The sequence below is a fragment of the Dermochelys coriacea genome, chromosome 4 (genome assembly GCF_009764565.3).
Source record: "Dermochelys coriacea isolate rDerCor1 chromosome 4, rDerCor1.pri.v4, whole genome shotgun sequence".
NCBI classification, from domain to species: Eukaryota; Metazoa; Chordata; order Testudines; family Dermochelyidae; genus Dermochelys; species Dermochelys coriacea.
The window spans coordinates 40,483,494-40,506,409 of NC_050071.1; the positions used below are offsets into that span (position 1 = coordinate 40,483,494).

The following is a 22,916-nucleotide window of genomic DNA, read 5'->3' on the forward strand; positions in this document are numbered from 1 at the left end:
GTTTAGCTCCATTGACTTCAAAAGGAGCTAGGCTATTTTACACCTGATGGAAATCTGGCTCCAAAGTGACTGTGACAATGATACTGGATATACTGCAAAAAGATCTGCTCTAGAAATTATTTTGGAAAGTTCTATGCCCCATGTTATACAAGAGGCCAGACTAGATTATCACAATGATCCCTTCTGGACTTGAAATCTATGAACCTATGAACATAAAAATGTGGGAAGCCTGCCTGAATTGCATGTATATTGGAGGAGGGGAATCCACACTGCACCTAGTAAAGGAACTACATATTTGGGTTCTATAGAATTCCTCTACTGCTCTCTAATAATAACAAGTTTCAGAGTAGCAGCCATGTTAGTCTGTATTCGCAAAAAAGAAAAGGAGTACTTGTGGCACCTTAGAGACTAACAAATTTATTTGAGCATAAGCTTTCGTGAGCTACAGCTCACTTCATCGGATGCTGTAGCTCACAAAAGCTTATGCTCAAATAAATTTGTTAATCTCTAAGGTGCCACAAGTACTCCTTTTCTTTTCTACTGCTCTCTGTAAGCCCTGAAGGATGCTGCAAACACTAACAATCCACACACACTCAAGCACTTTTTAGCTGATGAAGACACTGCATTGGTGTTAAAGAATCAGCAACAAGAAGAAAACATGTTTTATTAGACAATGTCTTGTTTCTTAAGCCCAATATTTTACCTTCCTTAATTCTTTAATAAGCAGGTGATGTGTGAACTGGGTTGAAAGCTGAATAGTTTAGCAACAGAACCCAAGTTAGCTATTTTTCGTTTTCTCGTTACTCTTGTAATGTGCCCACAAAAACGTCCTGTATACTTCTTGTATTCCCAGAGCCCAAGTAGTGAGGATTTAGATGTGGTTTAGAAAGCGCGGGGATGGGGAATGACAGGCAGAAGTGGGCAGGGAAGAATTTAAGACTGGAAGCTCAGAGACACAGGGAGGGTTAAGGACTGAAATACAGGCAATTTACCTACATCAGGAGACCTCTAATTATGACAGCCACTCTATGGTTGCCAATGGGCTGCAATGCTGAGTGCTAGTTATTCTCTTTTTCAGTCCCAGCACAGCCCTTATGCTGTGGTGGTGAGGGAAAGAAGCAGAGCACTGCATATGCCAACCTTATGCAGCTCCTATATAAGGGGAATTGTCCCCCAGTTGCAGCCCCTTCACACATCACTAGAGAAGTGTGTAGGAGATAGGATTAGAATCTGGCCCAGAGAGAGGGAAGGGGAGTGTGAGAGAGCGAGTGTATGTGTGTGTGTGTGTGTATATGTCGGGGAGGAGGGAACCTAAGGTTCTGATCCAGATATCAATGAAATCAATGGAAATACTCCCATTGGATCACAGGCTACATGTTTTGGTAGTGTCTCTCCAGTTTATAGGAGACACAACACAAATGCAACTTCATAACTGGCCGTAATTCAGCTGGCTCCTTTGTCACCAGTCACAGAAGGGAGACCAAGAAATAAATGGGAATAACAGCCCTTCATACTCATTTCCTCCCACCAAAGCATAGCTGACAGTGTGGGGAAGCTTCTATTGTTGCTACTTGTTCAGTAGATAGAAGGCTTTTGGCTCCAGGAATGTCAGTTATCCCCTTTCATAAGGCCTAAAGGGAAAGAGAAAGAGAGAGAGAGAGAGAGAGAATTCCTTTAATTGTCAGAGGCCACCACAGTCACTAACTGTTTGAAATGGATTGCTGACTTCTATCTCTACCAGTGGCAGTGCACCCTCTCAGGATTTCATGGAACACAGCAGACATTTCTTCAGTGCTGATGGCTGCGTTCTGAATTTTATTTTATCTGGATGGCTTCTTGCTGCATTTTTGTACACTCCACTCTCAGGCCTAATTCTGTGAAAGCTACTTCAAAGAGAGTCAGTGCCCTTTTCCACAGTCACTTCCTTTTCACTGACTTTAAGAACATTCTTTTGCTTCCTGAGAAGATTTAATGATTCAATAAAGCCAACACCAGAAGAAAGATGATTCACTAAACCAAATAATGGTGACGGGAGGAGGAAATTCAACACTATCTGGCTTAAAAAGAAGGGACTCAACCGATATGAAATTATGGCCTGTGTGATTTTAGGTTTATTCTGCTTCCTCATCTCTGCAGAGGCTGAGCGTGATTCATGGCCATAAAAGTATGCAGTCCTGCTCAGATATTTATTTACAGACTCTAGCTTTTAACTAACAACACTTTCATTTCTAATGCTCTTCACCATAATGTGCCTTAGCTAACTGTTGGAGTGTCAAGATGTACAGGTGCTCATTAGGCAACGTCAACATCAGGGCATAAGCATAAATCAACTATGTCTGCATTGTGGGAGGGAGGTAAGAATCTTTCCAGGCTGATTGTCATTAATGCCCTTGGCTAAGCCTTATAAAAATAAAAGTCAGCAAGACAGCAACAAACAACAGCAACAAAAAAGCTGTTATAAAAAGCATAGCACCCCTGATTTGTAGCAAAGTGCTTCCCAGTGACAGAAGACCAGGCAAAAAAAAAATTTAAATAAATCAAACAATTGTAGTGATCTTTTCCAGAATGAAACATTCACCTAGCAGACGAGCAGGAAGTTGAATCTTATGTACTTCTGCTCAGAGCTTGGGAGTTAATTCAGCTCAAAGCTCCCATATGGGAAAATCCTATATACAGTTAATAAGGGTGAAACCAAAATAGGATTTTATAGAAGTTACTCTAGACAGTCTATAGAATTTCATATAGAATTATCTTCTTTCCAAACCAACCATGAATTTAACTTAGAATTCTATCCACAAAATTCCACACAAAAAGTAATTTACTGTGCAGTTCTACAGGATGTTTCTGTAAGGAATGGTTTTATAATGGTCATGTACAAGTCTGAAAAATTAGATGGAGAAGTGCTCAGAAGTGGAGATGATGATTTACAGCAATTTCTGTAGTCCATTTTCAGATCTATGAATCCATCCAAAACCAAATGCGATTAGAACCCACTCACTTCAAGCATAAAGGTGCCTGAGGCTAAATCAGTGATGCTCCTGTGTTCTTAGGCATCCATGAGTCATTTTAGAGGACCAAAAGTGTACTCAGGGATGGAAAAAACCTTCTGAGACTCAGTCTATGCAGTCAGTAGAGAGCAAGGTTCTGAGCTGCCACCATCCCAGGGCTTCTGCTGCTGTTCTCTCTTGCTGATAAATCATGAAATCTCAGGCTACAAGGTATTTGCTTGCCTGTCCTGTCAGTTAGTTTATGATAAGCGATACTTTGCATGTATAATACATAGGGTGTCTTTGATCCGAAGCTGTCAAAGCACTTTACAAATATTAATAAATTAAATAACTTACAACACCCTTCTGAAGTAAAGAAGTGTTATTATACCCATTTTACCGCTGAGGATCAAAAAGGAGAAGTGAGTTGGTCCAAGATCACATATGAAATATGCATTCATCCTATACTCCCGTTTCTGGAACAGAACATTAAGAGTCTGATTCTGCCACCTTTACTCATGTTGAGTAGTACCTTAATCCCACTGAACTAAACTTGCAGAGAAAGATACTGCTTAAAGGTTGCTGAGCATAGAGCTGAGCATCAAGCCCTCAGTCTAACAAAGCACTTAAACACATCCTGAACTTTAAGCACATAAAGTAGTCTTATTGGCTTCAAAGTTAAGCATGTGTTTAAGTTATTTGCTGGATCATGGGTGATCTGGAACAGCACATATACAGAGGAATACACAGGGCTTAAATTCAGCTGGAGCTGTCCAGACCAGAGCTCCAGTAAATATTTTCAACCCTCTGAAGTTTTTATAGCATATTGGGAGGGGGGGCCTCCAAAAATACTCTATACAAATTTAAGCCATGGGAATATAGGTGCAGGCTTCTCTCCTGCAGTGAGGAGTACTCTTGGTGCATTAAGAATGTTGGAAGGCTGTATTATGGCTCTCCTAACCAAAATGAACGAGCTATCTTCTCAGCAGAAGGATGGTACTTTTAACAATCCTGCTTTCTGAAAATGCACTGTAGCACTGAACTGGTAATAATCAAGATCTACAGCTACAGGTGTGACCAACAAATACCACAGTTTCCCCTTATAAATAAAACCAGAAATAACCATGGTAATTATATGGTAACAGTTGGCTAATACCAATTTTTTACTGGTGGTCACTGTACCTTGATGATAAGAATTCAGTCAATTTTAGAGTTGGGTGTGTTTTCTCTTACATTTCATAGTCAGTGTGGCTGATTTCATAAACTAAGAGGGTATCAGGTTATGGAGTTATCTATTGTCATTAGAGAATTGCCAGAAGAAAAAACCCAGAAGGAACAAATGGCATGTTTCAAATGGCTTAGCAGTCACTGTATGACAGTTTTAAACACAGATAAATTTGAAATATATTCACTCATGGCCAGTTTGTTTGTTTTTCCCTTTGTAGTGTAAGATTCAGGTTTCTCATCTTTCTTCCTTCTTGATTTTTCTAAATAGTTATAAACATCAGATGGCATATTCTGGAATGCCAAAGCAAACTATGTGGCAATGTTTGTTGTGTAGGATGGGACAGAAGCTCTATTTAATTACCAGAGATTGTGCAGCAGTGGCCTGCAGATATCAGAACTTGCTTCAAAACCCTTCCAGTCCTACTCAAAGCTTGTCCGGCTTGCATCTGTAATTCTTCATGGGGAAAATAGGAGCTTGTCACATATAGAGCTAGCACTATGTAAATCTCCCATTGCTCTAAGCCTGAAGAGTACATACAACAGTGTTTTCCAGTCCCGGGCCTGATATGCCTAGTCTCTATTGGCTCTTTCAGCTATAATTAATAAGTAGAAAAAATGCTCTATAAAAGTTTACTTTTTGTTATTAACATATTTACTTCCATTCTTTGTGTGTCTGTGAAGTACTGAGGTTCTTGCTCTAGCATATGGTGCTTTTTGTTGATAAGACCACTACAGTTCTTCATTAGTCCTTCTCCAAGGGATCTGCTTCTTGAAGAACTTACTCCTCATCTTGTGTTATTTTTAAGAAGGCTCCTCAGCTCAGGTTCCACATGGAAGTTTAGACTAATCTGAGCCTACTTTTCATCTCTTCTGGAAAAATCTTCATTCCCCAACTGACCCAGAGGTTTGATATTCAGCCATGATATTTCTGCAGATCACACACACTGACTTTTTGCTTTAAACATACCAATAATATAAAACAAACAATAAATGTATCATATGTATTTTCCAAGGGCCAAATTTCAAGGTAGAAAAGACCTGCTTCTCTTTCTAAGTATTTATTTTCAGAGGTGTCTCAGAGACATATTTGGCTATATAGTTGGACTGTGACCAGTGAAATTTTGCACTAAAGCAGTTTTCCTTAGCTGCTAGATACAATATCATTACAAAGGCTTGGTCTGGTTTTTGTTTTTTAGGTTGGGGAGGCATGGAGGAACCATGGTGGTTTCTTTGTTTGGGGTGGGAGATGCTTTTAATAAAAAAAAAACAGCTGAAAGCAGATGGTAATTGAGGGGTTGATTCACTGAATTAAATCTCATTCCAGAAAAGTGTCAGCAGAGCATTACAGTGACGGTGATGAGAACCTTCTGGTAAGAGACTTTAAAATAACAAAAGAGTCCCCTAAGAGAAATTCCAAAGTTTAGATCTTCCAGTTTACAGCATATAGAAGTAACACTTCATTTCTCCCCCCCTTTAGCCTTTGCCAATTTGTTAATCTGTCAGTTTGTTTTCTATTTTCAAAATAAAGAGGTGCCTGCTTTATTTCATCTAGAACTCCTGTTGTGCTTAGAAGGGGAAACCTAGCTAAGATTTTTTTCAGGATCTGCAAATTGCCTGTTACAGGTTCATTTAGCCCAACAAGTCAGTGCTGGTATATATGAGCAGAGAATACTTGTACTTAATTCTTTCTCATGTATGACCAGAGTAAGAAGTAAGAACCCATGTATTGTGGCCAGCTGAATTTTGTCATGAATTTATGATTCCAAGTTCTTGGCTTATAGCATTCTTGTGTTTTTTCCAATGCACATAAATAAAGCATGTGACCTGGACAAAACATAGACCCTCCATCTTGCATCAATCATACCTCCAGCGCCACTCTCCCAGCCAGATGTCACTGCAAACAATGTTCTGCTTGCTCATTGATTAGCTCATGGCCAGTTGCAGCAACTGCCAATTAACATGGGGAGGCACTTTGAAGTGGGGGCAATGTCTGACTGGGAGAACAGTGATCACATTCATGATCAGTGTGAGGTGGTGGGTTGTAAATGTGAAACACTTTCCTTACAAGACCTGGAGCAGTGAAAAAACACTTTGAAACAGAAGTCAAATGTAGGAGATCCCACATTTAATCACTGGGTCAGTCAGGACCATCAGACCCAAATGAATGAGATAAAACAAGGTAAAAATGAGAATTGAGGTTACATATGGGAGATTGGTGTCTTACACAACAGGACTGGGAGAGTGGAAGAGTTAGAAAAAAGGGAAAATGGTATTTTCAAATCAGCTTTTTGAGCAATTTTTAACAGTATGAACTGATTAGACACACTGTGAACTCTTCTGAAAAAGGAAGATTTAGTGGACAGCAAATCCCTGTCTGAAAATTTCTTGGGCACTCCTTGGTTAGTCTATGCTGTGCCGACATCCTGAGAAGGATGGAGAATAGTATGAGGTTGAATCTTATTCCTTCCAGCTTCAAGAAGTTCTTTCAGTTATTGGCAATACATAAAAACACAATGAGCCTGATTTTCTGTTCACTAACACTAATTTTACACCAGTGTAATTGCATTGGCTTAATTGGAGTCACTCCTGAATTACACCAGTGTGAGAAGGAAACCAGGATCACTCTACTCAGATAGCTGATGGTGAATTTCCTCAGCATAATGTCACTCCTCACTTAATTTCTCATTTTCTAGTTTTCTCTTGATAAGATTTTAGCTGTTGCCACCCAATAGAGACCTACTTTGTTTATGCTTTGAAGTCCATGACAAAACTCCCTTGACTCTAGCTGTAGCAGGATCAGACCTTAAAGGAGTATTGCTGTGAGAAGTGACATAGCACTGGAGGGGAGAGCTGTGCAGAGAACCTGAAGACCTGATTCTGATCGCATGCACTCTAGTGTAAATCAATAAGGGTAATGTGAGCTGTGGGTGCTCAGATTCTCTGAATCACGCCATTTTTATTTAGGTACTTAAAATGTGGATACAGGTGCCTAACTTCAGGTACATACTTTTGAAAATGTTGCCCTGGATCTATGAAAGGGAACCCCTGCTTGATATCTTAAACTTGTGAGGTGTTTGGTAGAAGTTACATAGTGGTAAAAACTGAAAGGTGTCATCTAAAGATAAGGTTTATATGCATTGTGAAAAGGCACAGTAAAACAACATTTGAGGAGGATCTTTGATTCAGAAAAGAGAGAAAAGGAAGATCATCTTTCATTCAAAATAAGAGAATCACACGGTTCTGCAGGGAAAAGTCCCTTCTCACGGCTTATACAATGGATGGGACAATAAGTGGGACTGTAATTAGGTCTGAAGTTATTGGGCACCACTGGCATGTATTTTACATGTTTAAAGATAGTAGCACATACATGATAAGCAGCTATAGTTTGAAAGAATCTCATTTATTTTTACCACTTGTTCCTGCATTTCTTCCGCACACAAAACTCCTATTGATTTTACTGAAGTGAACTGGGAGTTTTGGGTGTATAAGGAATGCAGAATCCTTTTTGTAACTGGAAATAGAAACAACATTGTTTTAAAATCAATAATTGGGTGTAAGCTCTTCTCAGCAATTCTGTTTGGTTAACATCAGTGAAGCGGAAAAGATAAAATTTTACTCTACGGAATGATATGCAGACAGGACATTTAAAAAAAAAGGTTTTTTTCTACTGTGAGATAATGATTTACAGGTGAAAAGTGTTTAAAGGCATTAACACAGTTACATATACGCTATTGTATAAGATGATCCAGATACTGCAGCTTACCTCTTCCCTGTGGTTCTTTATTGGCATACAAAGAATACTCTGAGTCTTGTATCCTGTGATTTGGTCAACCTCTGCATTGAATCGGGGATCCTGACAGGGTGGAAAAAGTTGAATTAAGTACCCACTCAAAGAATGTCTTGTTTAATTTCCCAGTTTATAGGCCCATAGAGGAATTATAGCATTTGTCCTAACTGTTATCCAGGGTCACAATGTTTCCATTATGAGACAATGACTATGTAAATATAAGTTATTACTGACTGAGTGAATTTCTAGCAATACTGTACAAAACAAACTGCTTATGAGGAATGATAAATACAAATGTCAGAAAATGCAGTAAGCTTAGGAAAAGCTGTTTGTCCAGGCTGGATATTCATGCATAACCATTTTTAGCACATCTTTTGTTCTCAGAGGAAATTTCAAAAACACACCAAAAGACAGGCCGGCGTGGCTAAGTAAGTTTTATTAACAGGATTAGGATTTCCATTTGGGGGTTAAAATGAGTAACACCCCATCTGAGGAAAAAAGTCAGAGAATAGGCTTTTATGGAATATACACCAAAAACATCTGAAATGTACTTTTTTTTCTTTTCAGTGTTAAAAAGTGTTTGCAGGAGGATGCTGACAAGCTACCATGCTTTCCTAAATCTCTCTCCCATGCTCACTGAAAAGTCAAGCCCATGAGCTTCAGAAAGCAGCTTTAATACAAAAATGATCGTTTTCTAAAAACTGACTGTTGTTCCTGCAAGACTTATTCGTAATGTTCCTAAAAATAGTCATTGACAATCAGAACAAATTCTTACCACCCATTTGAATCATTCAGTGCAATCAGCCCAATAGGGAGCTGGCAAACTGTAAGCATTATGGAATTTGTAGGAATACATACTAGAATAGGAACTGAAAAGAAAGAGCTTTTGGTTCTGGGATCCTCTGCCACCACAACTTTGGGGTAAGCTAGTGCTTGTATAGGAAGAATGGTCTTGAGTGTGAGGCATAGGGCAGGTGGCCAGAAGAAAAAGAAACACCCCATATAAAAATCTGATTTGTATTATGTATGTATAAAATCCCTATTATTATTGCAAAAAGATGGGAACACTGAAAATGACTCCACTGGCAATATAATATTTTTGTTCCAACCAAAGTTATAGCCATCTTGGCTCGGATTTTCAAAGAAGCATACGGGAGTTAGGCAACCAAATCCCACTGAAACTCAGTGAGGTTCTTTTGAATCCCAGCCTTAATCCTAATTTCACATTTGATAACATAATTATGTTAAAGTGTAGACCCACTGGCATTATAGGTCTGCGATTATGTACCATGAGTAAAAAATCATATCCTTTGTATTTACATAAAATGCAATGAGAATTAGCACAGACTGTCAAAAAATTCCAAGTATAAATTGTGCAATGAGATTAATTTTCTTTCCTTTTCATTTTGAGTTTGGTTTGGTGGTTTTTTGTTTGTTTTTGTTTTGTTTTGTTTAAATGATGTATCATGTATCTGGAACACTGATTTTATTTTATCATCTCACTAAAATGCACCAAAATGTTCTTAAAAGGAAGATTATTAATTCACCAACATTTGATTTCAAGCTCAGTACAATGACCCCGATCCAGGAAAGCATTTATGTATGTACTTAGCATTAAGCACATGAATACTCCCACTGATCTCATGTGCTTAAAGCAAAATATATACTTAGGCCCAAATCCAGAAAATACTTATCAGAGTCTTCACGAACGATGAACATTAAAGCAGATTATATCACCCTTATATGTATTACTGCTGGAAAACATTGTTTGGCAATATCACACATCCTCAAAAAATACACTCAGGAGGACGAAGAGATGACCAACTAGAAGTGGTAATTTTCAAGTCAAAATTCCAGTGTTTGTTCCACTTGGGAACCCTTCTCTTTACTTATCCCTAACTCTGAATGCACAAAACCCGCTTTATCTATCAAGCAGTTTTGTTTCTTACAGGATATTCTCCAGGTTGTCCAGTCTAGGCTTAAATCATTTAAGTAATAGGGGTTCTACCATTTCAATTAGGAGACTTTTCCACAGCCCAATGTATCTTATTATCAGGGTTTTTTCCTGATATTCAGCCTACATTTTCCTTTGCTCAGTTTCATCCCATTATGCCCAGTTATGCAGCCTTAGGATTTATATAGAAGTAGATATTCATATATTAGCCTATATTTTTATTTTTAAAAATGCAAACAATTATTTGCCCCCATAATTTAGCCCACTTTAAATACCCAATTTCTTGGTACAATCAAAATCATAAATTTCTAAGTGTCCTGAATTACAAATGCAAATAATTGTGGGTGGAAAAATAGAGACCTGGTTAAGGCCAGGATCAAAACTTGACCCTTACTCTCAAATGTCCATCACTTGTTTTCAAACGTCCATTCCTCAAACATCATACGTAGCCAAATGTGCATATATTTTATAGAGAGATATTTGAGGCCAGATCCCCAGTTAGTGTAAATCAATCTGGCTCTAATGAACTGCATGTATTACACTATCTGAAGATCTGGCCTCTTTTTACTTACACAAAATTTCCATATTTACCTCATATGCATTTTTGATGTTCAAAGGTTGGCCCAAAGCTGCTACATGTCCCACAATCCCCTTGCTCCATTCCAAGCGAATGCAGTTGTTTGAAGCTTCTTCCAAGGTGGAACCTTCTGCAACATCGAACAGCCTGCTGACAAGAAACTTCTCATTGGAGCTATCCTCACAGACCAGGAAAAGGGAATAACGATCAGCAGCTATGAGCTCATGGATGTGCAAGAAAATTTTGTGGCAAAGGGCTGTGACATCCAAGTGAGTGGAAATATCTTTCACTAGTTCTAAGAGTCTTGAGCACTGATCCCCTGCATCAGTCCCAATCCTTGGAGATTGCAGAGGCATCTGTTCCTTTTTTCCAGAGCCAGAAAGGAAACTTACGGTTCCAACAGAGTCCTTGACAATGATGGGCCTTAGAGGCCTGTCAAATTCAGAAGCAGAGATTTTCCTTGCTGGTGTCCCAGGGCTGGGGCTTTCAGCTCGGGTAGTCTGATGAGCAGGACAAGAGCAATCTTCACTGTGGTTTTTGGTTCCTTCCTTGCAGACTGGGATGGTATGAACTCTCTCAGCAAACCATGCATTGACCATTTCTCTGCAAAACAGAGGTGAAAGGCAATAAATACTATGAGTTAACAATTCCCAAGCAATCATAATTATTTAAAAGGACCAACCCTTTTACACAATACTACATAAAATAGTATGGGAGCCGTGATCAGCCAAACCTGAGGACGTGGCAGGTAAACAAACTGGCACGGCCCACCAGGGGCTTTCCCTGCACAAGCGACGGAACAAGTTTGGGAGCCACTGATTTAATAAAACATCTGCTTCTCTTTAACTTGATGTTGTTCATTTCCAGCCAACACTGAAACTTAAGCACTAATATCGTGTCTTATAAAAAAGAAATATTTCGGATCAAATAAATGACACTGAATAAGGCAGAAAATTATTACTCGTGACGTAGATTTCAGTGTATAAAAGCTGAAAATTATGACTACGCTAATCTCAAATACTTCATCCTTAGTCATGTCATAGAGTTTAAGGACACAAGGGACCACCAGATCATCTGATTTCCTATCACAGACCACCACCCAGCCCCCCCCCACAAAACCCAGAAACTGAAATTAGACCAAAGGATTACCACCTACAGGAGACTAGACTATTATGTGCCACTGAGAGAGAATGAGAGACCGAGGTGTACCAATGCCCAAGGCCCCGGAAATGGCAGGGAATTAAGTGAGAGCTATCCAGATAATCCTGGCAAATGATCATCTGCAGCATCAGGAGGCAAACCCCCTCCCACACACAAAGTCACTGCCAATCAGACCTGGGGGGAAAATTCCTTTCCAACCCACATATGACAACCAGATAGAGCAGGGGTGGGCAAACTTTTTGGCCCAAGGGTCACATCGGGGTTGCGAAACTTTATGGAGGGCCGGGGAGGTTGTGCCTCCCCAAACAGCCTGGCCCCACTCCCATCCACCCCTCCCACTTCCTGCCCCCTGACTGCCCCCAGAACCCCCGACCCATCCAACCCCCCATGCTCCTTGTCCCCTGACTGCCCACTCCCGGGACCCCATCCCAACCGCCCCCGGGATCCCATCCCTATCCAGCTCCCTGTCCCATGACTGCCCTGACCGCTATCCACACCCCCACCCCTTGACAGGCCCCCCGGGACTACCAAAACTATCAAATCCCCCTGTTCCCCGTCCCCTGACCCCCCCCAGAACCTCTGCCTCATTGAACCTCCTCCTGCTCCCTGACCCCTCACTGTCCCGACCCCTATCCACACCCCGATCCCTAACCGCCCCCCCCGAACCCCACCCCCATCCAACCATCCTCTGCTCCCTGTCCCTTGACTGCCCCCCGGGACCCCCTTCCACTTATCCAACCTCCTTGCTCCCCACCACCTTACCATGCTGCTCAGAGCAGCAGGAGCTCACAGTCCTGCCGGACTGGTCCGTCACTCCTGCTGCCTGGCAGGAGTGATGGGCCAGAGTGCTGACGGCGTGGCACACTGAGGCTGCGGGGGAAGGGAGAAACAGGGGAAGGGCCAGGGTCTAGGCTCCCTGGCTGGGAGCTCAGGGGCCGGGTAGGATGGTCCCGTGCGCTGTAGTTTGCCCACCTCTGAGATAGAACCTGAGCATGTGAGCAAGAACCAGCCATCCAAGCACCCGAGAGAGAGAATGCTCAGTGCAACCTCTGAGCCCTGGCCCACTCACCCTGCCCAGTGTCCCATCTCCAGTTGTGGCCATCCCTCTGATACTTCAGAGGAAGAAGACCAAAAAAACAATAAACACCCGAAACCAAAACACCCCAAACAAACCACATAGCCCCTTCCCCCACATACATACCATATAGAATACACTGCAGGGGGAGGAGGGGAGGGAATCCTTCATTTTGTGCATAACAGTTCCAACCCTCTTTAACCCTAAATGTTAGAAATCTTTATGGAAAACAACAAATAAAACATTATTCTGATTAGAACTGATTGAAAAATAGTAATTTCAACAACAAAAATGTAGGGGAAAATGAAAAATATTTTTTTCACAGTTTTCTGAAAAAAAAATCCAGGTTTTCATCAAAAAAATAGAAAAATTCAACCTGTGAAAATTTTCATTTAAAGAAAAGGCCATTTTTTAACAAAAAAGTTTTCAACCAAACAAATTTGATCAGCTGTAACTCTGACCAATAAATGTAAACATTTCACAACTTTGGTTGGATAATCAGTATTCAAAAAATTGAGCTTGACCATTTTATTTATTTTTATCCCAAAATAAGGGGAAGTCATGCTGAAGGAAAACAAAAACAAAAAAACTTGAGTAAGGCTCCAATCCAGCTCCTATTGACGGTAATGGCAAAAATCCCATCAATCTCAGCAATGCCAGATTAGATCCTAAATATTCAGACTGTTACTCACCTGAATAGTCCTTACTCACCCAAGCATTGTCACTGAAGCTTGCACAGTTAAATACTCAAAAGTCACACAAAGTTTAGGTTGAACATGTCACTTTAATTTTGCCCCTTGAGCATATACATTTTGATATAGTCTTTAACTACATACCCACATGCCACTTCTCAAATATATAATGAACTTCCAATACATGCATGTTCCTTAGTCACTCACTAAAGTCAGGATCTTACAAACATTACAAACGTGTGTGATTCTACTCACATGATTAGTACCATTGATCTTAATGGGGCAACAGCATGGGTGTGTAAAAATTGGGACACATGAACCATACATACTGGTATTTTAATTAGGGTTTCCACTCCCTCCACCCTCTAAATGTGGAGAAGTACTAAGCTGTTGGCACACTATATAGTGTCTCTGTTTCTAAAAAAACTGCTTTTGGAACCCAGTAACAGTATTACAAGGTCCAATTTGTACAGAACTTTATCCCATACAGATGGTACAGCAATGACTGCCAATGTGCCAGATTATAGTGTGAAGCTTCCTTGGAAACTGAAGGTCTAACAGAGCAAACAGAATTCTGGAAAGAGAACTTGGTGTACTGGACTGAAAGACAGCAATGAAAACTTGGAATAGATAACAGAGAATTACTGAACAAAGGCCTAATCCTGCAAGGAACCAAGCACCTAAACTCCTGGGTTGCAGGACTGGGCCTTGAGATAGCTCCTGAATGATTTTTCCACTCTTGTAATGAATGGGAGTTGCATATAAAAGGATTACCAAACAAGGTCCATAATATTATAAAGAGGAGCTGGTTCAAATATATTCTTGAAAAAATGTATTTACCTCAAGTTGAGTGCAGTATATCCTTTAGGCAGATGTGGCAATCAGAGTCTGTAATTGTGGTGCACTTGCTTGCCCTTTGCAAGCTCTGACTTTTAAATGCGGTGACACTATTTAGAGTTATCATTTTAATGGAAGGGTCATCAGGAATGCCAGCACATGGATGCCCTTGTCTTTAGTGGATCCCCAAGGTATGTACACAGGAAGACACAGTCACTCGGCCCCTTTACTTATGAAAACATGCATCATCTCTGAAATTAAATAATTTTTCTTATTTACCCAATAAACATGTAGCAATATTTTCTTGGCTAAAATCTGAAACATAGAATTTTGTAATCTCAGCTGATCATCATGTTTCTAAAGTGGAAGCATCAAACTGTATATGACCAGCTCACAGAAGAAATTAAAATAATTTTTGCAAATCACATAACGTGTGGGCACCTGAACAGTTGAAATGCAGTAAAAATGTCTGATCTTTTGGTAGCCTATGATGAAAAAGGCAGAGGTCATATTTCAGATTTGGGATTTTTTTCTTTACTCAGCATACCATAGAATGAGCATACCAAATTTCAAAGGTGCAGCTGACTGAGAGCACAGTGAATCCTGTTAGTTGGTCGGTGATCTGTTACAAGTAAGGTTGTCTGGAAAAAAAGAATTCTGTTCCTCAAAACATTTTGAGGTTTCAGAACATGGTTTTGTTCCACATAAGAATGAAAACAAGACGTTTTGAAAATTTTTATGAACAAAATACAAGAGAACCAAGAGACCATCCATGGCTATTCTGGGGTGGGACTCTTTCCCACAATATTCCGTCCTGGACCTAAGAAATCTTTTAGATGGAAAAAGTTTCCTAAAAAATTACTCAACCAGCTCTAGTTACAAGTATTTCCATATATCAGATATGAATAACAGCTCTGTATACATATATTCCTTATTTAAATACAAAGCAGTAAGGGGCTGCTGAAAATGATTGGCAAAGTAAAGCTAAAGAGATTGATTAGTCTCTAAAGTTTTTTATTTCAACTATACTTCTAAACAATAGATATTACAGTAAGCCATAACCTCAAAAAGAAGCATATCTGCCTTCTCTTGTGAAGGTTTGAGCACTGACATATGACTTGAAGTCCTGATTGGGACTAAGAACTACACAGATGTGGAGTTAAAAACTGATTCACTGAATGAGGATAGATTTAAAATATGGTGAGTCTATGTAGTGAATACTTGTCCAAGAAAAGGAGCAATGTGACTGCAAACCACACATCAGTAAGGATTTCAGGGTCATATATGAGAGAATATTTTTTCCCTCGGGGCAGTAGTTGGTTAAAATGATGTAATAGAGCTGTTGGACCAATTTCTGCTCTTAATCACACCATAACTGAAAGCAGAATCTGATCTTTATCTGGACTCCCAATTACAGTATTTTGGTCCTGATCTTACAAAGACTTACACATGGGCTTATTATTCACACACTATGAGATAATCCTGTCAAGGTTAATGGCACTAACAGTCCATACAGTTAAGCACAATTGTAAGTCTTTTGCAGAATCAGGGCCTTAGACTGCATGCTCTTTTGGGTAGGTAACTTGGATGTAATGCTGGCCCCATTAAAGTCAATGGGAGTGTTGTCACTGAGTTCAGTGGGGACAGGATTTCATTCCATGTGTTTCCAGTTCTGTGAAGTGCCTAGTACACTTTTGGGTGAAATAATAATAATTAATAATTACTATTATTGTGTACATCAACATCTATTACAAAGCACCCATGAATATTAAACCAGTCTGATTACTAGAAAATTATGTCAGATAATAAAATGCAATAGAATGACCAATAAATGATTCCACTGTTGCTGTGAAAAAGAGGGTTATGGTTAATTATTTTAAAAAATTATTAGGAAGTAATTTCAGGGTTTATTTAATATATTAATAAGTATTCTCAATTATCTGTCTTCATTACAGTGTCATCATAATTTCTCTTTGAACAGGAGATCTGGTTTCACCCAAATGGCTTATGAAATGATACTTTCATATGAAAAACTACACCAATAGGAAGAATGATTAATATATTATCTTAACTCTGATTTTAACAAGGACTTCTTTATAGCACTTAATATGCTGAGCTCCCACAGATGATGTTAAAATGTGGGAGGGGAGACTTTGTACAAAAGAAATACATGAAATCATACTTTTCAAGAGGCATGTCAGCAAACTCACACTGCAAGCTGTTTGAGTAAGGGACATAATAAGAAGCCAACATCTAATCATTCTCTTGATCGAAGGAGGAAAGGGAAATTTTTTAGAGGAAAAAAAATTACGGAAATGGCCAAAAATATCCCCTGAGGAAATAAACAGGTGATTATTAAACAAATACTTGTATAAGAAGACTCTGTGAACGTCCCTGGATTAAAATCAGTGTTCTCGACTCTTGTGATTTCAGCATAAGACTTGCAATATTCGGTGTTTTTCTTTAAGCCTTAGCTCTGTAGATAAGCAATTAGCTGAAAACCTCTGCTTTCATTAACAAAAATAAGCTTCTAACCCTTCTGGTTGCAAAGAAAGTTTGAAAATGTGATTTGAGTGCACCCTAAAGGCTCAGAAACTAGAAACTAAAAACCCATTTATTATTATGTTAAAAACCTCACGATTTTTAAACCAGTCTCAGATTGTGTGGAACCTGACTCATAAAATACTGTAAAATCAGATGAAATGCCTTTATACAAGCAAAGAACACGATGGAATAGCCTTCCTAACCTGCTCATTAATCAGCCAAATGTACTCACATACTTATCATTTGTAAGTATATGATACATTTGTACCCATCTGCTGAATGACCGCAGTTTATTAGAAGAGGCACACTGAGCCTGATTCTCTACTACCTTGCATCTGTGTGATCATTTACATGTGATGAAAGGAAGAGTAAAATGCTATCATTCTGACCTGGTAGTGATTCACACTCAATTTGCACAGGTGTAAATTGCTGTATAAAATGTAAAGGCAGTAGAGAACCAGGTGCACAGTGTACTGGTTACAGCATGGACTTGGTTTTTCAGAGAAAAGCCCTGCCACTTTATTTGTTTGTAAAGTGCCATAGCACAGGTTTACCAATGTAATAATAACAAACAATCAACAAAAGCCTCTAAACCCAGCTCTGACTCCATGGCCCTAGAGTGATTCAATCTTTCCATTTCATCCTGTCCATCTGTAAAGTAGGGATTTCAAAACTTATCTTCCTGCCTCCCAGGGGTGGTGGGAGGATTTAGAACCTGACTGTGTAAGACTTTTCTCATCCAAGTAGTCACACTGCCTTTGAGTAAGGACCTTCTCCTCATTGGAAAGAGAGTTTGCACTATTAGACTTTATGTTTGTAAAGCACTTTGCAATGGAACAAGACTATGCATTATACATTCTGTTAGCTTGACTGTAGAATTGCATAATTAGAAAAACATATCTTCCCCCCAAATGTCTCTTTGATGGTGGTCTAGTAACCTCCTAGCAGGTTAGTATGTGGGTTTTTATGAAATTGTGTAGATTAAGACGAGAGAAAAATCCTATGGCTATAGCTCTCCTAAAATATATTCTTATACTTTAAACTGATTAGGCATTTGCAGAATTTAGGCAACAGTAAAGTTGTTTAAATTCAGCTGGAATAACAACAATTTTATTGACCTGTTCTGAGTAACAGTTCTTATAAGGAAATTATTCAGCTCCGTTTTCTCACACAGCTATGTGCATGGATTGAAGAACTAATATTTCATTTTGGATGAAATGCAAAACATAGTTGTTTTAATCTATTTTAAAAATCAATCAGAGGACTTGTTTTTGCTTTTTCAGTACCATTTTCCATTTAGCCATGCATGACAAGTATAACACTTATTTTCTCAGCATACAGTAAGTCATATAAGTAAGGCCTATCAGTATCAGACACCTATTGAACTACAAGAAAGATTAGTGAAAATAAATGAGAAATCACTATTTATGAGACAAATGTGATGTGAAAAGGACTAAATTAAGGGTCAATCTTGCAAACACTCCTAATTCACACAAGTAGTCTTCAATGGGCATAGATATTTGCAGGATTTGGCCCTAAGGTTCTTAGGGCCAGAAAACTGCGGTGAGGAAGAAGTTGCAGCAGTGACAGTAGAGATTAGGTCTGTATAAAACAGGAGCAAATACTAATATCCAGGTGCTGCAAGAAGACAGCTCGCTAGAGACCCTTTCAATACTGTAACATGCTCTCATCCCAGCGTAGCCCTTTAAACATTGCTTGGTGTGCAGCTACAGCCACACGCGCTCCTTACTGACTTCCTGAATCCTTTTCTTCCAGTGAGCCTGCACTGTGGCAACCATAATTGAGCCCAGAGTTCATGAATGGGAGTAGGTGATGGCTATTTTTAAAGTCACTTGCATTTTGTCACATCCACTCCTCCCTCTCATTATAAGATGTTGAATGTCAGAGTATGGTGAGAACTGAATTTGCCAGGTGACATCTTCCAGCAGAAAACATTTTGAAAGGATTTTTTTGGGGGGTGAGGGGGAATGAGGGTTATTACTTTTGAAAATGCAGAATAAAATATTTGGGGGGCAACTTATCCTTCTGCATAAGGATGTTCCCTTGTACAGAGCTACATAATCCCAGCTCTTGTTATTTATTATTTGTATTACAGCAGCACCTAGAGATCTCATCTGAAATCAGGGCCCTGTTGTGTTAGGTGTTGTACAATAATGAGAAACAGTCCCGGTGCCAAAGAGCTTACAAGTTCAATAGACAAGGACAGAAAGTGGGTGGAAGGGGAAACAGAGGCACAGAGGAGAAGTGACTTGCCCCAGGTCACACAGCAGGACAGGGGGAGATCTGGGAGTAGAGTTGAGCTCTCCTGACTCCTGGTAAAGTATTCAATCCCACAGACAATACTGCTCCTCACTAACTGCTCTTATGCAGCTAATTCATTGTGTGACCTTAGATAAGTGACTTCACCACTGTGCATTTCATTTTACCCATCTGCAAAACAGATATTATCCTTACCTATCCCAAAAAAACCCTATGGCGATATTTATTGAGTTAAGGAGAAATTAGGATCGCCTTCCTCACATTAGCTGTGATACTACCTGTGTCAATAAGGGTCACAAAGTAATTGCCTTAACATCTGTAAAGAACTTTGAGATTCTTGGAAGAAAGGCACTCATGACTGAATTCATCTGGTATAGAATGCCAACATTCAGTTGCATTAATTCTTAGGGATCCTACTGTTGTTGAAGTCAACAGTTTTTCAAGATAGGCCCAATAATTAGTCTTTATCGATGTGCTTTTCTCAGAATAACCACTAGGCAACAAATTTCTTTTTAGTTTTTTGATGCAATTTAGATGTGGAAATCATTTCAAGGATCACCATCAGCTTGAAATTTAGTTGATTTTTAACAAAACAGTTTAAGGTAGTTTCTGGTTCTAAACCTGCCCCTGTGTTCCCTTGCCAAGAGTTGAGGTTTTCCCATTTTCATACATTTTTAAAATGTTTTCCTCTCCCCTCTTGCTCTGTGAAGATCTAAATAAATAGGACAAATTGTATGACTATAGTGGAAATAATGAAAAACAACAATATACAAAGTGCTGTCAAATGCACATAACTGAAATCACATAGAAAGTTATTTTGTTCTAATCCCTTGATGTGTTACTTGTAACAACAGTAAGCAAACTTTTTTTTTTTAAGATAGAAGTGTGATTTTAAAGATTGTAGTGTCCATTTATGGGCCCAACTTAACAAAGTTCCTATGCACATGCTTAACTTTAAACATGTGAGTAGTGAATGGGACAACTCATGATCTTCAAATTAAACATGTTCTTTGCCAAGTATAAATGTAAATTAAGAACTCTGTCTCCTGATTCAGATACAGTATTCTTGTTAGAGCTGAAATTAATGATTTTTCAGTGTTATACAATAATTTAAATCTTGCCTGATGCTGGTGTTTTTTTTTCTTAAATAGGACATACAATTTGATTAGTTGGTTGAAGTGAGGATACCAAAAAGTGCATGTCCTTATGATAATTTATTATTCTTGGCTCTTTACAAGTCATCTTTTACAACTAAACTGAAGGCCCAACTTTTTTTTTTCCCTCAAAAACAGCAATCTGACCTTAGAAGGAATTTTCCATTCACAATACAAAAAAGGCACAGCAAAATTACAGCGATACAAAGGTCAAGGTTTTAAATAATAAAACGGGATCTTTTATTTTTCCTGCTAATATGTTTGTTTCTTGTCCCAGCCTCAGAATAACTACGGCCCCATTCACTTTCCTATGAAGTCAATAGCAGTTTTGCCATTGATTCTAGTGGAAAAAGGTTTAGACCCTAAAGGTGAAATTCCCCCCTATGTACTACCAAAGTCCCACTTAAATTCCCAAAATAGGACTTAAGCAGGATTTAAGTGGAGCAGAGGCTTTGGGCTGGCCCTCTGTACAGCAGTGAATTCACCCTTAGCACATAAATAAATGGGAAAATATATTTTTTTACTAAGTAAATATATTATGTGGTTGGTGTCAGGCCTAATATGAAATGACAACCATTGAATTACTCGCAAGGGCCATTTGAACAAGGGTTTTTTCTGGCACACTGTAAATAGAGTCTTTTGCATCTAATGCTGTTTTTTGAGTAATTCATATAAATCACAAATTATTCCATGTAAATTTATTTATGTTTCTTGGACAGTAAAGAAGAGGGAGACTTACATTGTGTGACTTTGGTAATTATATTTGTCTCTGACAAAGCAAAATACCTTTTCTTTAATATAATGTTCAAAATGAAAATAGATTGTACAGTATTAGTCTGACTCAGGAAATACTGTAGGAAGTTGAGCAGCAAAAAGTACTGTTTGCAGTACTTGACCTGGATCTTACATTCTCCACACAATTCACCTTTAGACAAACATTCAAAAACATGCAAATACACTATGAAAACATGAATATGCACGCTTTGGCCTGAAGATATTCTGAGCAACAGTTTAAATTTCACCCCTGTTCAGAAGGCCAGCACAATGTCTATGCACCACTTAAATCCCACTTAAGCCTCAAAATCAGACCTACGTGAGATTTAAGTAGTATATAGCCTTGTGCTAGCCTGCTGCACAGGGCGTGAACTTCATTCACAATCAGTAGCTGCAATCTGGGAGGATTCTTCAATAGAAGCCAGTAGTCAACATTTTTGTGAATTCCTATGGCTACGAAATACTAACCCAATGGTAAAGACTCTCTGACTATCCATCACATCTTCCCACCTCCTTCAAATGGAATTTATACTCCCCTCCCCATACTTCATTTTTTTGTACCAAAAAGTTAGGGTATAATCCTCTCGCCCTGATGCACACAAAGCTCCCAGCAAAGTCCAAGAGGAAACTGCCTGCACCTGAGCTGCAGAATCATGCTCTCTCCCTCTCCCCCCTCATTTTGTATAAAAGGTGGGAGGGGGAGGGTAGTCTCTTGACCTTGCTTTCTCTGAATTCATAGGAAGTTTTGCAGCTGCATTGATCTTCTGCTTTTTAGACCCCTTTCTTGCAAATAAGTAGGCACAAGTGTAACTTACTTGCCTATATGTGTAACTTGACTCATATGAGTAACTTTCCACACATGCCTAAGCATTTGTTGGATTTGGGTCTTAAATTTTTGCAGTGCACAGTGTATACATTTCTTTGGGGAGCTGAGGTTCCTGAGAAAAGTGTTTAAGAATGTGTGGACTACTTAGAGGAAAAGGATTTTAAGAAAATTAGTTTTAAAAGGAAACACTTCATATTTTTTACAGAAAAGACCCCTATCCTCCTCCACTCCTTTCTCAGACAAAACTCTGTAAATACATACGATGTGAACAAAATGTGCAAATGGGAAAAAATATAATATGGTCAGAATGATGTAACATGACTAATGTCAACAAGGTTACACCAGGGATTGATTTCACTCATTCCTGTAAAAATGTTCTATATTTTTAGGATTCATTTTTTCCAGAGGGGATTACCAAAGTATTTTCAAATCTGATCATTCAAAAATAACTCTCCAAAACACACATTCAGAATCTGTTTGACAGTCTGAACTTCTGTACACTTATTATAAAAATGCATAAACTTCCTCTTATATAGAAACAAACTAAGCATAGGCATATTACTATGAATAAAACTATGAGACAATACCCAAGATTTATAACTAACATAAGCTTACAAAGCTAAAACACCAAATAGATGGCTCAAGATGAAAGACATTTTCCAATATCTCCCTGAATATGAAGACTGAAGACCCTGGAACTGAGAAACCAGCCCAAATGAAATACTTGGAGTTGTCATTAAAAGAAATAAACTATGCTTGCCCTTTCATATATCACTGATATATTCAACCTGTGTTACAATAACCCAAGATAGTTATAGCAAAGAGTCTTACTTCCATTAGGACAAAAGCAACGCTTCACTTAGTAATTTTTATTTATCATGCCATACATTTAGGAAGCCAGAAAAAAAAACCCTCTATGGAACAATGAAGTTGCCTATAGCTGGAACACAATTTTCCCCTGAGCTGAGTGAATCAGCAGTGAACAATAAATTTGTCTGTGAGCGCGAAAGGTACTAAGAGAAAGTCACATCACTATTTTTA

General features: G+C 38.9%; 1 protein-coding gene across 6 annotated transcripts in view; it reads right to left on the reverse strand.

The window, feature by feature from the left end:
- PDE5A (phosphodiesterase 5A) overlaps window positions 1-22,916 on the reverse strand; it is a 91,565-nt gene that overhangs the window by 62,907 nt on the left and 5,742 nt on the right. For all 6 annotated transcript variants that reach the window (XM_038398510.2, XM_038398508.2, XM_043513093.1 and 3 more), the window contains exons 2-3: window positions 10,547-11,135; window positions 7,978-8,067 (exon numbers count right to left, since the gene is read on the reverse strand). In XM_038398510.2, the coding sequence (XP_038254438.1) occupies window positions 7,978-8,067; window positions 10,547-11,135 (679 nt within the window). The remainder of the gene's footprint in view (window positions 1-7,977; window positions 8,068-10,546; window positions 11,136-22,916) is intronic.